This window comes from Microtus ochrogaster, unplaced genomic scaffold, assembly GCF_000317375.1.
Source record: "Microtus ochrogaster isolate Prairie Vole_2 unplaced genomic scaffold, MicOch1.0 UNK24, whole genome shotgun sequence".
Taxonomy (NCBI): domain Eukaryota; kingdom Metazoa; phylum Chordata; class Mammalia; order Rodentia; family Cricetidae; genus Microtus; species Microtus ochrogaster.
Genome location: NW_004949122.1, coordinates 271,938 through 287,898, shown reverse-complemented (window position 1 = coordinate 287,898; position 15,961 = coordinate 271,938). Strand labels below are relative to the sequence as shown.

General features: G+C 41.0%; 1 protein-coding gene across 1 annotated transcript in view; it reads left to right on the top strand.

The window, feature by feature from the left end:
• Nucleotides 1-15,961, top strand: part of Hmcn1 (hemicentin 1) — a 199,000-nt gene that overhangs the window by 159,541 nt on the left and 23,498 nt on the right. The window contains exons 70-78 of the mRNA XM_026789592.1: nucleotides 1,462-1,632; nucleotides 1,781-1,951; nucleotides 4,081-4,230; nucleotides 4,814-4,951; nucleotides 5,960-6,081; nucleotides 6,777-7,014; nucleotides 11,642-11,704; nucleotides 12,881-13,000; nucleotides 13,475-13,609. Of these exons, the coding sequence (XP_026645393.1) occupies nucleotides 1,462-1,632; nucleotides 1,781-1,951; nucleotides 4,081-4,230; nucleotides 4,814-4,951; nucleotides 5,960-6,081; nucleotides 6,777-7,014; nucleotides 11,642-11,704; nucleotides 12,881-13,000; nucleotides 13,475-13,609 (1,308 nt within the window). The remainder of the gene's footprint in view (nucleotides 1-1,461; nucleotides 1,633-1,780; nucleotides 1,952-4,080; nucleotides 4,231-4,813; nucleotides 4,952-5,959; nucleotides 6,082-6,776; nucleotides 7,015-11,641; nucleotides 11,705-12,880; nucleotides 13,001-13,474; nucleotides 13,610-15,961) is intronic.

Here is a 15,961-nt window from a genome sequence, read left to right as displayed (position 1 = left end):
TTAAAGTTACAGTATTTTATTGCTTGCTCTTCAACCTTTAATTTAGGATGCCAAAATGTTTTGGATTAGTGTGTTCTGAATGTTACAGCCTCTGCTCAGCAAGACTGGAGACTATGTGTCCCTTTAGCTCGTGGGACAGCTTAAATATAATATCAGAGCAGTTGAAGGGAATCATCTTCACTAGAGTATCTCCTCTGTCTCCAATCAAAGCATCACCTGAGTCACCTGCTTTGAAAAGATATCCACTTATTGATTTGAATATCTGTTTATTTCTCGAAGGGTTTTCCTTGATTTGGGGATGAATGCCATGGTTTCTTTTACTTCTCAACTTTAGAACCCTGTTTCATGTCAAATTCTTTTTTTTTAATTGTATTTATTTATTAAGGATTTCTGCCTCCTCCCCACCACCGCCTCCCATTTCCCTCCCCCTCCCCCGATCAAGTCCCCCTCTTTCATCAGCTCTAAGAGCAATCAGGGTTCCCTGACCTGTGGGAAGTCCAAGGACCACCCACCTCCATCCAGGTCTAGTAAGGTGAGCATCCAAACTGCCTAGGTTCCCCCAAAGCCAGTACATGCAGTAGGATCAAAAACCCACTGCCACTGTTCTTGAGTTCTCAGTAGTCTTCATTGTCCGCTATGTTCAGCAAGTCCGGTTTTATCCCATGCTTTTTCAGACCCAGGCCAGCTGCCCTTGGTGAGTTCCCAGTAGAATATCCCCATTGTCTCAGTGTGTGGGTGCACCCCTCGCGGTCCTGAGTTCCTTGCTCATGCTCTCTCTCCTTCTGGACCTGATTTGGACCTTGAGATTTCTGTCTGGTGCTCCAATGTGGGTCTCTGTCTCTGTCTCCTTTCTTCGCCTGATGAAGGTTAATATTCAGGAGGATGCCTATATGTTTGTCTTTGGATTCACCTTCTTATTTAGCTTCTCTAGGATCGCGAATTATAAGCTCAGTGTCCTTTATTTATGGCTAGAAACCAAATATGAGTGAGTACATCCCATGTTCCTCTTTTTGGGTCTGGCTTACCTCACTCAGGATAGTGTTTTCTATTTCCATCCATTTGCATGCAAAATTCAAGAAGTCCTTGTTTTTTACTGCTGAGTAATACTCTAATATGTATATATTCCATACTTTCTTCATTCATTCTTCCGTTGAAGGGCATCTAGGTTGTTTCCAGGTTCTGGCTATTACAAACAATGCTGCTATGAACATAGTTGAGCATATACTTTTGTTGTATGATAGGGCCTCTCTTGGGTATATTCCCAAGAGTGGTATTGCTGGGTTCAGGGGTACGTTGATCCCGAATTTCCTGAGAAACCGCCACACTGCTTTCCAGAGTGGTTGCACAAGTTTGCATTCCCACCAGCAATGGATGAGTGTACCCCTTTCTCCACAACCTCTCCAGCAAAGGCTATCATTGGTGTTTTTTATTTTAGTCATGTCAAATTCTTGCATGTTGCAGCCCATGGTAACTGGAGCCCGTGGAGTGGCTGGGGTACATGCAGCCGAACTTGCAATGGAGGGCAGACGCGAAGGTACCGCACGTGTGACAACCCACGTCCCTCCAATGGAGGAAGAGCCTGTGGGGGGCCAGATACCCAGATCCAGAGATGCAACACTGACATGTGTCCTGGTGAGCCTCTTAATTCCAGTCTGTGTGATGAGCAAACCTATTGCTTAGTGATCCTTGTTGTCACCTTGTCGCTGGTATATCAGGAGTGTCCCAAGTGAAGATTTTAAAACTGAATCCTTACTATTGGTCCTTCCATGCTTGTTCACAGTGGATGGAAGTTGGGGAACATGGCATAGTTGGAGCCACTGTTCTGTCTCCTGCGGAGGAGGTGAAAGGATGAGGAAGCGGCTATGTGACAATCCAGTGCCATCCAAAAGTGGCCGTTCCTGTCCAGGAGATGCCACTCAGGTATCCAGATGCAATACACAGGCATGTCCAGGTAAGTGAGCTGTACTTTGGCAGGACCATGGCTAGCACAAGTGTAGAGTGATCATGCAAATCAGAAAAAGGTACCATTTGAACCCCACGATAAATGAAACAGTGCCAGCTCTGGAAGGAAATGTTATAAAAAGTTATAAAAGTCTGTGCCCCCTAGAACAGTGCTTACAGCTGGATTTTGGCCTCTATTTGCTCCTTTGGGGCTTCTTTGTGTCAGAGGACGTGTTTCTAATGATTGACAGCTGCAATATCGCTGATGGGAAGATACTATTGGACCTTACAAAGCTTTAAAGTTTTCCTCAGAAATAAAATGTCCCTGAAAATCGAGAAAGCCCCATTTGCAGGGTGAGAACAATTTAGGTTGAGTGATTTTTACATGTAAGTAGACAAACTGAAAGACCAAGTATCAAGCACTCAACTGCACAGCAAACATGCCCTATGCATCAATGGTCATGGGGGGTTTGAGACTCCTTCCTGAAGCAAGAGAACAGTTCTGGCTTCAGTTGCTGTGTTTCATTGTCTAGATAGACAGACAGCTTGAGTCACAGAATCTGACAAGATTTCAAGAAACCCAGCCAGGTAGCCAGATTGAGGAAATATCTGTTCAGTGCTGGGACTCAAGCTCCTCAGTTAAAATAGAAGCAACACTCATCAATAATCATTCAGACTGAATGATTTGCAACCCTGCCCACCAGCTCCCTCATTCTCCTGCTTAGGACCAAGGAAAGAGGGAGTTCTCATATTTGTTCTTTAATCAAATTGTTTTGGTATGAATTTTACAATGCTGTCAAAATTATATTTCTCAAATTTCTCCCATGTTAATTATCATCAGATAGACAAATACAATAACGAAGGCATTAACTATAGCTCAAGACTGCTAAGACCCCATCTCCAAAGGAACTAGTGCATACATGCATACATACATACATACATATAGGTATGTTCATATGCACACATGTGCACACACTGATCCAAATTGTACAATATACCACATTATTCAGACAGTGACCTGCTACAAAGATTAGATGGTATTTTGCTTGTGAGATCTTTCCTTGTTCTAAAGAAGGAAACAATAGATAGAACATGGTTTATATTATTAGCAATTATGAATAGTTCTACAGATGATATGTTTAAATTCTTTTCCCTTCGTAACATTGTAGCCTTGACCAGTATGTCTCCAAGCCTCCCCTCCCCCTTTGCCCCTGGAGACCTCTGTCCTACTTTGTCTACTTCCATGTTGTTTTTCTACATTCTCCATAATCATACAGGATTCTGCAATGAAAAGAAAACAGTTGTTAAGTATTGTCCCTATACAAACAGTAGGTTTAAGAAGTGACAAATGGCCAGGCGGTGGTGGCGCACGCCTTTAATCCCAGCACTTGGGATGCAGAGGCAGGCGGATCTCTGTGAGTTCGAGACCAGCCTGGTCTACAAGAGCTAGTTCCAGGACAGGCTCCAAAACCACAGAGAAACCCTGCCTCGAAAAAAAAAAGTGACAAATATGCTAATTAGTTGATTTCATCTGTCCCCAAATGTATACATATTTTAAAACAACACATTATCCACAATAAACATACACAATTTTATCAATTTCTAGAGCACATTTCGAAGGCAAGAAGATAATGTATTCAGTCCTCTCTCTCTAGACCAGTAATGATGGTAGCACTATGTTATTTCTCTGAACTTTGTTTGACCAGTCTGCAAACTGTGTCTGTTTAAAGCTTCCTCTTAGAACCGTTGATAGAGTCAAAGGAGTTAATGAATATGAAGTGTTTACTGCCACACGTGACTTTCTCTGTAAACTCATGGTAGTCATGGTTTCATCACCATCAACAAACACATGCTTTATTTGGACTGTGAGAATGGACATACTGTATTCTTTGGCTTAGGAAATAGTACTCTGATGTTCACAGATCGGAAGGATACTAGATTTATGGGGATAATGGGTGTTATGTGAAAGTGGAATGTTTTAAAAGCTTATTAATTTGGCTTTGAAATTTGGATGCCTTGGGACTCTTTGATGTCTGAGGAAAGATTTGTAGCATCTCTGAGTGCTGGCTTTCCTTTCCCTCATGGAATATTGATGGAATTGATTCCTTATCCAGGAATTTTTTTTTCTTCTCCCAATAGGTGGACCCCAGCGAGCCAGAGGGAGTGTTATTGGGAATATTAATGATGTTGAGTTTGGAATCGCGTTCCTTGATGCCACAATAACAGACAGCCCCAATTCTGATACAAGAATAATACAGGCCAAGATTACCAATGTGCCCCGAAGTCTTGGTGAGTAGCTTTATTTATTGAATTTGAATAAACTTATTTATTACATTTAATTAAATACTTAATTGTTGTTTATTTGAGTGTACATTCCCATGTGTACCATGGTGTGTATATGGAGATGAGAGGGCAGCTTATGGGGATGAATCAGTTCTCTCCTCCCACCACATGGGTCCCAGAAATTGAACTCAGGTAATCAAGCTTAGCAGCAAGCACCTTGATCCACTGAGCCATCTCATCTGCCTTCATAAATTTCTTTTTAAAACATGCTTTATTCTTTATCTTCCTGTTTTTACCTAAAGATTCTAAAGGATGAAATCTTAAGTCATTAATATAATACATTGTTTGTTCTTATCCCAAAGAGAAAGGACCTGGCTGGGGAGAGGGTCAAAGTGCATTAGTACCTGTATGAAAATGTTTTAGTGAATCCAGTATTTTGTACAGATAGTATATGCTAATGGAAAAGATATCCAAGGACGCATTGACCATATATTAGTCAACTTTAGCATCCACCCTTGTGAATAATATACTACAATAATAATTGACAGTTAAATTTTACTCTGTAACCCCGTTTATCTTTTTCTTTTAGGTCCAGCAATGAGAAAGATCATTTCTATCCTAAATCCCATTTACTGGACAACAGCAAAAGAGATAGGAGAAGCAGTCAATGGTTTTACCCTCACTAACGCAGTGTTCAAACGAGAGACCCAAGTGGAATTTGCAACTGGTTAGTGTCAAGTGAACATGATACTCTACTACATACAGACAGACATAGAGGCATAGATATAGATGCATGGGTTAGACATAGATACATCACTGTAAAGCTGGGCGACTAAGAAAAACATGGTGCATACTCTCATGTAGTTATGACAAGTTTATGGTGCACATTACATGAGTAATGGAAGAAAGCAGCTTTGTGGCTTTCTGTCTGTGGATGCTACTACAAGGTCTGTAAGGCACTGTGTGTTATCAAGAACAGTAATTCTACAACCCAATGCCTTCTTTATCTTCCTTTCTGTGCCTGTTGTCTTTAAACCTTGGAAGGATTTAAAGCATGAATAACGAAGGGAGATCATTTTTGTTATGAGTTAGAGCCTTGTCTTTCACCACGAATCAGCTCATTTATGGTGATTCTCTACCTGACAGATGGCAACAAGGCTGAACACACTAATGCTTTCTGCTTGCTTTTGTCCTAATCGTCGTGCGTTAGCCCTTTGAGACCCTTCCTGTCTTCGCAAAGAGACACGCAACGCTCTATTTCAGCCTCTTTGGAGCAGGCCAGTCTCAGTGGGATTGACCTCTGGGAAGAACGGGTTAGGGAGGGTGCCTCTCCTTAACCAGTGTTTAGTCAGCAGAGGACAGGTGGACCATTTGATATCCACTTACTTATGGTGCCGAAGCTCTGGCGAAAGCAGAACCCTGTAGAAGCCTGTGGGCATTGCTGGTCCCTGCTGAAGTTGTCTGGCCCATAGCCTCAGCAGGGATTTTGCATAAATGGTTGATTGTTGCTTGAGTTTAAGGTCTGGAATCTTCTGAGTAATTAAAAGTTATGCTTTTGCCACAGGGAAAGAATTTTGGAAGACAATTGAGTAAGGCTGACTTTTTAACAGGGAATCTGTGAAATAACGCTATTATATTAGATCACTCTTCTCTATGCTTCCACCAACCATATATAGAATGATAATAATAACTGTTACTATTATTGCTGTGGAAATGAATGCAATGCCATTCCCAGGAGAGGTCTTGCGGATGACACACGTGGCACGGGGCTTGGATTCTGACGGTGCTTTGCTGCTCGATGTCATCGTGAGTGGTTACGTCCTGCAGCTCCAGTCACCTGCTGAAGTCAGTGTGAAGGTAACTTGTTCCAAGATCTTCATGGTTATCAGTGTAACGGTGAGGAGGAGGCCAAGCAAAAGTCCTGTGGCAGAGCTCAGCGGTCCTCGGTTCTTACTGTTTGCTCTGCAGATAAATCACTGCTCCGGCAAGGTTGTAAATAACCATCTGGTCTTTGCTTAGAAATCTCCAGGGGCTCAGCTTTTAAATCTCTCTGAGTGTTTTTATTACCTAGTATATCAGAGCCAGAATAGCTGCTGTGCTGATCTAAGCCACTTGTTGAGTTTTCTCCTGAAAAAGAGAATAGATCCCTATAAGAGGTTTTTGTGTACTATCATTAAAGAGGGGGAGAAAGGGAAGGGGAAATGATGTAATTATAATTAAATTTCAAAAACTAAAATTCAACTTGAAAGAAATGGAAAAGGCTTTGTGAGCTTCCACAGTGGAGAAAATAGCCCCTCAGACAACTTGCTTTGTTCGTGACCTACAACTTCAGCATCTTGTTAAGCCACAAATTGTGACAGTAAATTACAAATCTGGTTGTAATGAAAAGAGTCAACCTAGGAATTACTTCCAGAACACTACTGTGCTGTTGCAGCTCTATTCAGAATTCCACTGTTAATCTGCAAGGCTTTACCATCTCCCTCTGAGCACTCTTCAAAGTCCCCTAGGAAAAATGCCAGGTGCCGTGTTGACCCCCAAGTCCTTTTCCTTAGGATTACACGGAGGACTACATTCAAACAGGTCCTGGGCAGCTCTACGCCTACTCAACCCGGCTCTTCACCATCGATGGCATCAGTGTCCCCTACACATGGAACCACACCATTTTCTACGATCAGGCCTGGGGGAAAATGCCTTTCTTAGTAGAAACTCTTCATGCATCTTCTGTGGAGTCTAACTACAACCAACTAGAAGAGACACTGGGTTTTAAAATCCATGCTTCGATTTCCAAAGGTAATATGATTAAAGAAAGATCCAAATATCTGTGCTGCCATCTTTTTCTTTTTTTCTTTTCTTTCTTTCTTTTCTAATTTTTCTTTTATTAATTATTTAATTAATTAGTTGTTTTTATGTGCTTTTGGTGTTTTGCCATGGGTGCCAGGTCTGCTAGAACTGGAGTTATAGACAGGTGTGAGATGCCATGTGCATGATGGGAATTGAATCCAGGTCCTCTGGGAGAGCAGTCAGTGCTCTTAACTGCTGAGCAATCTTTCCAGCCCCTTTCTTGTTCTTTTAAAAAGGATAAAGTCAGCTGCCTTGAAGCCATTCAAAACAGTACTAAGAAGGCCCAGACCTAACGTGCTAGAGTTAGGTTTTCCTTGTGTACTCCATTCTTTGTTTTTGTTGTAGGTCGGCCCTCCTGTGTAAAGATTGTTCAGGTACATTTAGTTTCCTTAGATGCCCCATCATAGCACCTGGCAGAATTGCTGCTCCAGTCCATATTCTAGGAGAGGATTAAAATATATATTATCTACCTGAATGTTTTTCTTTAGATAATAAAGTCCTTTTTGAATCAATGAGTTTTCAAAATCTCTGAAATATCATGTAAAGTATATCACAGCTTAAGCTAATGGGCAGATTCTCAAAGCCGCTTTCTTTTAAGCGCTTTATTCTCTTTATTGGGTACATTAATATTGTCACTAAGGAAGGTGTGGATCAAGAAGAGATACAATGCAGAGAAAAATAGGAAAATAAAAGAATTCATACTGACATGTCTTAACAGCCACTTAGGCCTTAAATCAATGTGGCCATAAAATTTATCACCCACACCTGACTCCTATGAGAAAAGGACACCATAGTGACGTTTTATCAGGAAAACAAACAAAAAAGCTGTGGAGAATAGTTACAATACTATTATCTCTCATTCCTGGAAACTGCCGTGTAATACATCACTTCTGAACCGCTGTCCATTTTCTATAGACAGCCCCAGACCCTGAAGTGATGTGTGCTCTGTGCTGTGGTGTGGGCTTGTTTGGAGTGTCTGGTCCCCAGTGTTTCTTCTCATCCTTCCAAACCACTGCAGTTGTCAGTTTCATATTCTGTGACATTTTGAGGGTTTGTTATTGATTTTTTTTTTGGTAACATCTTTGTTCTTTTTTAGTATAAAGCTATCTTCATACCTAGGTAAAATGTTTACTATGTTTTACATTCCATGTGAGTTTTCAGCTCTCCTCTGCCACACGACATAGTGGCAGATGACAAATGCTGTTTATTCCTCTCTTATTTCACTCAGCCATTTCCTCAATGTCTGCCCAGCTTTCCTTGGTGGTTGTGCTATAGCACCCGTGCTTGTGATGGATTGCAAAGATCTTGATCACAAGCTTTGTAGAAGAATACATCATGTCACCACACCAAAATGTTGGACGTGCCTTGGAGAAGCCAAAGTATTGGCTAAATAGGCACATATACTTCTTACATGTTAGGCTTAAATGTTAAATGTTAAGCCTAAAGCCACGTGAACATCTTTGCACCATCTGAGATTGTTACTAAATAATCTGAGTCCCAGAATATAGATAAACACATTTAAAGGCAATTAAATTCCGTTGCAGGCCTTGCATGTGTGATTCTATGATTTGTGTGTTGAAAGAGTTGCTCTGTGAATTTCGTTGTGTGCCTGCCGTTTCTCAGTAGCCACCAGAGGGCAAGCTTGCATGGTTGATTCTTTAACAAATGTTGATGCTCTAAGTCTGTCCTAACAAAATCACAGAAATAGCCCAACATTACTATCCTAGAGGTTTCATCTAGTTTCTTTGTAATAGAAGAATTAACAAATAAACATCGTAGAAGTCGGACATGATATGAAAATATGATACATTTTTAATAATCTCTTAAAAATCATTGAAATAATTATCAAGAAATAGTTGATTCATATTTTTCCTAACATTCATTGAGTGTGGGTCATGTATTAGACACCATTGTACGTTTACACAAGTGAAGAGAACATTTATGGTGTAATAGTGATTGAAAAGAGCAGTATGCACTGTAATAAAGCCTGCATTTTCCACTCCTGGGTGATTGTGTGGCAATAGTCATGCTATTAAGAACAAATGTATTTGTCTTTTCCTTAACAATTATTATAGCAGATTAAAAGATCTACATCTCAGTGGATAGAATGTTTTCTATGCAAATAAAAAGACCCACTTAAAGGACCCCACTTAAATGCTATACACAGAGGCACATGCCTGTATCCCCAGCACAGAAAAGACAAAAGGATCCTGGAGGCTTCCTGGCCAAATAATATAGTAAAAATGGCAAGTTTAGGGTTCAATGATAGAGAGAGGGAGACTCTGTCTCAAAAAAAGCAAGGTGAGTAAGCAGAGGTTAAGAAATGACATCATAACATCAACATCTGGATTCCACACAATCAGGCACAGCCAAGTATACCCACATACAAGGTGTGCAAACACATGTACACTCCACATACACCTGGAAAGAATGAACAAAGGAAAATAATTCATAATGAAATATCATTATTTAATATGAGAATCTGTAGCTAAAGAAAACTAGCCATTTGCCTAACCTGATCTATAAAATCCTGCTGTGCTTTTTGTGGAGGAAGGTAACTTTAAAGAATTCTTTATTATATTCTGGATAAAATGAAGGAGAATAAGATACAAATTTACATGATAGCTGAATTCTAGAAAATCCATTATATAGTTAAATCACGTGAAACTGTTTAATATGTAATATATCACTAAGTTTCTATCATTGCAGCCTCCTACTTACATCAAAGTTTTTCAGAGCAACAAATGCTCGGGACTTTCCTCCACATTGCAGAATTGTTGAAACCTGCGCCTGGGCCTTCCCTACTCACTGGGTTTTTCTTTTTAAAACTTTCCCCACTAGGAACTCCCTGTCACAGCCTGGACTGACCTTTAAACACACCATCTTCCTTCCCCTTTTAGATGCTAGGATTGCAGGCATGTGCCACCACACCCAGCTCCATGCACGAAATTTTAATACTTTATCATGCTAGTATACAAGGAATCTCCTCCTGCAACATCTCCCAAATGCCGCCTAATGAAAAAATGTCTCTCCCAATTATAGCCAAAAATGCAAAGCTTCTATATGAGAATAATGAATTCTGTTTCTAGGGCATGATTTTTCTTTCACAAGTACATCACCAACAATGTTCCTACACACGTACTGGTTAAGTTTAAAGCATGTAGGAACATAAGTCGTAATAACCAATTCAAAAGGGCTTCCTTCTTAAGGCTGCCCACTCGAGCTTCTGCTCGTAAACAGCTTATAAACTGTTGTTCCAGACGCCTCTTCTGAAATAGGTATCACAACAACAGTAAGGATGTCAGGTTTGAATGAAATGAAACAGATTGTAACCTTTAAGCCAGTGGTTCCCAACAAATGGGTTGGACCCTTTGGGGGTCAAACGACTCTTTCACAGGGGTCACCTAAGATCATTGGAAAGCATAGATATTTACATTACAATTTGTAATAGTAGCGAAATGAGAGTTATGAAGTAATAATGAAATAATTTTATGGCCGTGGGTCACCACAACATAAGGACCTGTATTAAAGGATTGTAGGTGGATCTTTCTGTCTGCCAGCCTGCTCCCAAATAACGACATGGAGACTTATGAAAGCTTAGCCTATAGCTTAGGCTTGTTTCTGACTAGCTCTTATGACTTCAATTAATCCATTGCTATAACTTATGTGCTGCCACATGGCTCATGGCTTGTTACCTCATCTCCTACATATCATGCTTCCTCCATGGCTCCTCATGGCTCCCTTCTTCCTAGCATCCTCTCTGTTCCCAAAATCCCGCCTAGCTGTTGGTTGTTCAGCTTTTTATTAAACCAACCAGAGTGACACATATTCACAGTGTACAAAACAATTATTCCACAACAAAGGGCCGCAAACCCTTCAAGCTATCACATACTACATGCTCTGGATGCTTTTGCTCCATCCCCCTCATTCCCACTCTCTCACCCTCACTTTGAGTGCTCTCAGGAATCTCTTTCCTCAGTGACCTTTTTCCTGACATCATTTTCAATTTGTTCTAGCTCAACCTGCCCACTTGCTTAGCTTCAACTGCTCAGAACAGGAAAACAGTCTCACGCAAGAATTTCAGCCAAGAGTCTCAATATTCAAATGGATAACCCCAAGAAATGGGGGATTCCTGCCTAGAATGTTGATTTTTCCACTAAGGCAAAGCATTTCTGTTGTTTGCCCTAGCAAGCGTCTGAAACAGCATCTTTCCTCCTTCGTGAAAGTGCACCAGTGGTCGGGACAGCAGGATGCACCTGTTGCTGTGCCTGGCACACACAGTTATCTCGGATTCTCTTTAGCTATTACAGAATAACTTATTTTGTTTTCTTTTTATTCCTGTTCATAACTTAAACAGAAAATTTGTTTTCAGTGTCAGCTTGCCAACAACCTCTGGACTAGTTCATTTAACTCTTGGTTGAAAAAACATGAAGTTCTCCATTCTTGTTTATTTCCAACACTGTGGTGTTTTTTTTCATCATTTCTTCTTTGACATATCTTTCCAGGGAAGGCGATACTGGGAGTGGGTGCCAGTGTTCTCACAGACTAGTTAATTGTGCTTTTCTCACTTTGGCAGGAGAACGCAGTAACCAGTGCCCCTCTGGCTTCACCTTAGACTCACTGGGACCCTTTTGTGCTGGTGGGTATAGGAATGAATAAAATATTTTCATTTCATATAGTGTCAGCAACAGGTATCTTTCCTTTACATTTGTTTATTTTGTGTGTAAGGGGCATGGAGTGACTTGTGACAGTGCCGTGGCTTCTGGAAATACCGTGGCTCATGGCAATACCATAGCTCCTGAAAAAGCCAGAGGAAATTTTGTAAGAGACAGATGTCTCTCTCCACTATGTGATTTCAAGGAATCAAGCTTAAGTCATCAGGCTTGACAGCAAGCACCTTTACCTGCTGATTCATCTCTCTGTCTCAGCTAAAAGTTATCTTTTAATCAGCTGCTGCTGCCATTTTCCTAGGTATTTAATCACCACAGCTGCCTAGGAATGTTCCACCTGATAACTAAAGAGCGGAGATGTAGAGAAGTTAAATAAACTGAAGATTGCCTATTATCAAATGGCAGACTACACTTGAAGTTGAGTGCGCTGATAAAGCCCGTGTGCCTTCAATTTGGCCAGAGTCTAGTGTATCAGAGATGGTCAGCAAGTACAGAGTGAAGTGAGCAGAGGAAATTAATCTCCATCCAGCAACTCAATAAATGTGAACTCTCAGTGATCCAACACAAATTCGCCTAACCATAGAACTGCTCAGTCATGGGTAGGATGGAATAGTGGGCCCACAGGAACCATAAAGCCAGTTCTGTCCCACAGGTACCCTTGCAAGAGACTTCTTCACAGGGAGTCACAGTGTAGTAAATGGCTGAGGATTTCCTGTTGTCCTGCATAGTGCTGCTCTTGCGCTGACCAGCATAACACAGTGGGCTGGAAGACTTAGCGTTCAGACTGCATTCAGGTCTCCACTCTGGCCTTCACTTAACCTCTGTTCTCCAGATTTGTCATGCGAATTAGAGTAGTTTCCTAAAAATTCCATCTCTGAAGAATGCTTTGGAGAACGAGTTGCAACTGCTAAGGAGCCTTTAGATTACAGCAAATATAAATATATTTTAGCTATCACTATCAGCAATGACTTTGAGATTTGAAGTTAATTTCTCCATAACAATTCCATCCTGTGTCACTTAAAGTGTTCTCTGTGATATTTGATCCAGTTCCTAGGCATCTAAGCATGATCGTTGTCATGGACTTGAACAGCTCCTAGGAAGCAGGAGTTTTGCACACTGACAGTCCTTTCTGTTTTCTCTTTTAGATGAAGATGAATGTGCAGTCGGGAATCCCTGCTCCCACAGCTGCCACAATGCCATGGGAGCCTATTACTGCTCCTGCCCCAAAGGTCTCACGATAGCTGCAGATGGAAGAACCTGCCAAGGTAGTCTCTGAACCTTAGTCCAATGACCAAGACACCCTTACCTAGGAAAACCATGGTAGGCCAGTCATCGACCAGTTTCCCCTCCCACAGCTTTGCAATAAACAGAAAAGTCCTCATTGCACTGAGAAAGTAAGAAAGAGAATACTGGCCAGCCATTGCCTTTATAAGGACACCCAGAAATTAGGAATGCCTGGGATAGCTCACTGGAGATCTCAGACAGAGCAATTCATTTGTTAAAAGTCACCTAATTTATAAGTAGTCTGATCCAGCAACCGGCTTTCGAATAGATCACAGCACACTGCTATGAATTTATTAACTGTCCAAGTCACTTCAAATGAGTCAACCAAAACATTCAGTTTTTCTTATTCTTTGATATTTTCAAATGCTCTGTGGTTTCTAATCCCTGCATCACAACAAGTTCTTAAGTTGCTTGTTTTTCAACTCACCTCAATGTCATGGCTCCTTCTATCGTAGACATTGATGAGTGTGCTTTGGGTAGACATAGCTGTCATGCTGGTCAGGACTGTGACAACACCATTGGATCCTATCGCTGTGTGGTCCATTGTGGAACAGGCTTCCGAAGAACTTCTGATGGGCTAAGTTGTCAAGGTATAGTGTGTGTGTGTGTGTGTGTGTGTGTGTGTGTCTATATTGCTGTGTATATGTCTGTATATGCTACGTGTATATGTACTTACATATGTGTGAGTGTACAGTTGGCTGTGTACATGTGTACACATCTGTGTGGAGCCCAGTGGTTGGCCTTAGGTTTTTCCTCAGTTGCACAACACTTTAGGTACTCAGGCAAAGTCTCTCACTGAACTTGAGCTCTCTACTGTTGTTGGTATATCTAGCTGGCTAGCACTGGAATTAAGGGTAAACTGCCACATCCCCCCACACTACACCCATCCACACCACACCCGCCTGGCTTTCATATGAGTGCTGGAGATTCAGATTCCAGTCCTCATGTTTATGGCAACCCCTTTATCCTTTGAGTCAGCCTTCCAATCTCGAGCTTTAGACTTTCTGAATCTTTTAAAGGGACAAATGTCATATAAAAGAGAAAGAACTGGAACCCATAGGGCTAATGGGACTCCACTCTCTCAGAACTTAGATATGGATAGCCACAGCTTGGATGTCTTGAAAGTGGAGTTGCTTGACAAGTTCTTATGGAGATATAGTTCATAACTGTTTTTAATATTTGTAGCACAGTAGTTTAGAATACCATTTGCTTAATACCATTTAGGACAGCAGATCATGCAACACAACCTAATCATATCTGTTCCTCAGCACCCCACTGCAGAAGACTCGGTGTAGACCAGGATGTTCATTATTCGATTATTTTAATAGGGCTTTTGTTTTTAAATCAGTGTGAAGTTTAAATCAAGATTTAGCAGAAAAAAAATGGAGAGATGGTTCAACTGTTGAAAGCACCTATTGCTCTGTGAGAAGCTGTGAGTTTGGTTCCCAGCACAGTGTAGGGCAGCTCACAACTTCCTGGAGCTCCAGCTCCAGGGGCATCACTCTCATTCAGGTACCCACGTGCAGTTGTACACTCCTAAACATATCTAAGAATTAAAAGAAATCTTTTTGACTATCAGAAAGTAGAGTTTCACGTATTTCCTGACACCCTCTTCACTATGCACATCCTCATCACTATAAGCTTCCTGCTGCCCTGTATTGTGTTTGTTCCATTTTGATGAACTGCATCACTCAGAGTTCACCCTTTGCACGATCGCTCACTCTTGGTGTTGGACATCTGTGCATTTCCACAAATTGATGCTGGTATAGTAGTTTCATGATCCCCCAAACCCTCTGAACCCCATGTGCCCCTGTCTCTCCAACCCTCTACACCCCATGTGTCCATCTCTGCCTCTCCAACCCTGATTTATTTACTGCCTACATAGTGTTTCCTAGTCTAGACTATTATACTGCTGGAATTCTTCAGTATATGGCCGTGAGACGGGCTTCTCTTCTTTTGCTTAGTAATTAAGGTCCTTATTGGCTCTTTGCAGGGTTCACAATACATTTCTTTTAGGGTCAAGTAACATACCACTGTATGAATATTTCGCACTTTATTTTTTGCCTACTGAAAGACACCATGGTTGATTCAAGGTTTCGGCAGTTACCAACAAAGCTGATACCAGCATTTTTTTGCAGACACAAAAAGAGTAGATCCTAAACTACAAAGAAGACAGAGATGACTCCTCTACACCATCAGCCATTGTGCAGGAATGGAAAATCAAGCTATAAAAAATCATGTATAACTTGTATAAAATAATCTGATTAGAAAACAAAGAATAATTTAAAAAAGAAAGTAGAGATATAGGGATGAACATAGAAAAAATGTTTTATTTGTTTCTGATTGTTAATGGCATTTGCTTTTGCTGGCGAGCAATGTGAAAAGAGATGGGGGCATGCAAAAGAAGAGGAGGAAAAGGGGAAAACACGCCAAGAAAAATGCCTTCAAGTATTTGTGATATATATATATATATATATATATATATATATATTGTTTATATATTGTTTATATAAGTTCACACACTGTGACTTTCAAGAGCTAAATTAGAGGTTCTCAAATAAGGGATATTGACAGTTTTAATTTTTAGAGTAAAAAGCCTAAATATAACAATTGCTCTTCTGAAGGATTTGGATTAGAACAGAGAAGAGAAAGGAATTGAGATATATGTGACCTAGCAGGGAGGTTGTGTAACCACAAAGAGGCTTGACTATGTCTAGAGGCAAAGAGAAAGATGGGACTTCAAACCTACACAAAAGGAGTAACCCACTGACGGGCTATAATCCCCATGCTGATGAGAATGGAAGGTGGACTTCAGAGGGGCAAAACTCAGAAAGACTTCTCTTAGGAAAGGGGGTTCTCTCTCTGTCTCTGTCTGTTTCTCTCTCTCTCTCTCTCTCTCTCTCTCTCTCTCTCTGTTCTCTTTTCTTCTCCTCCTCCTCCTC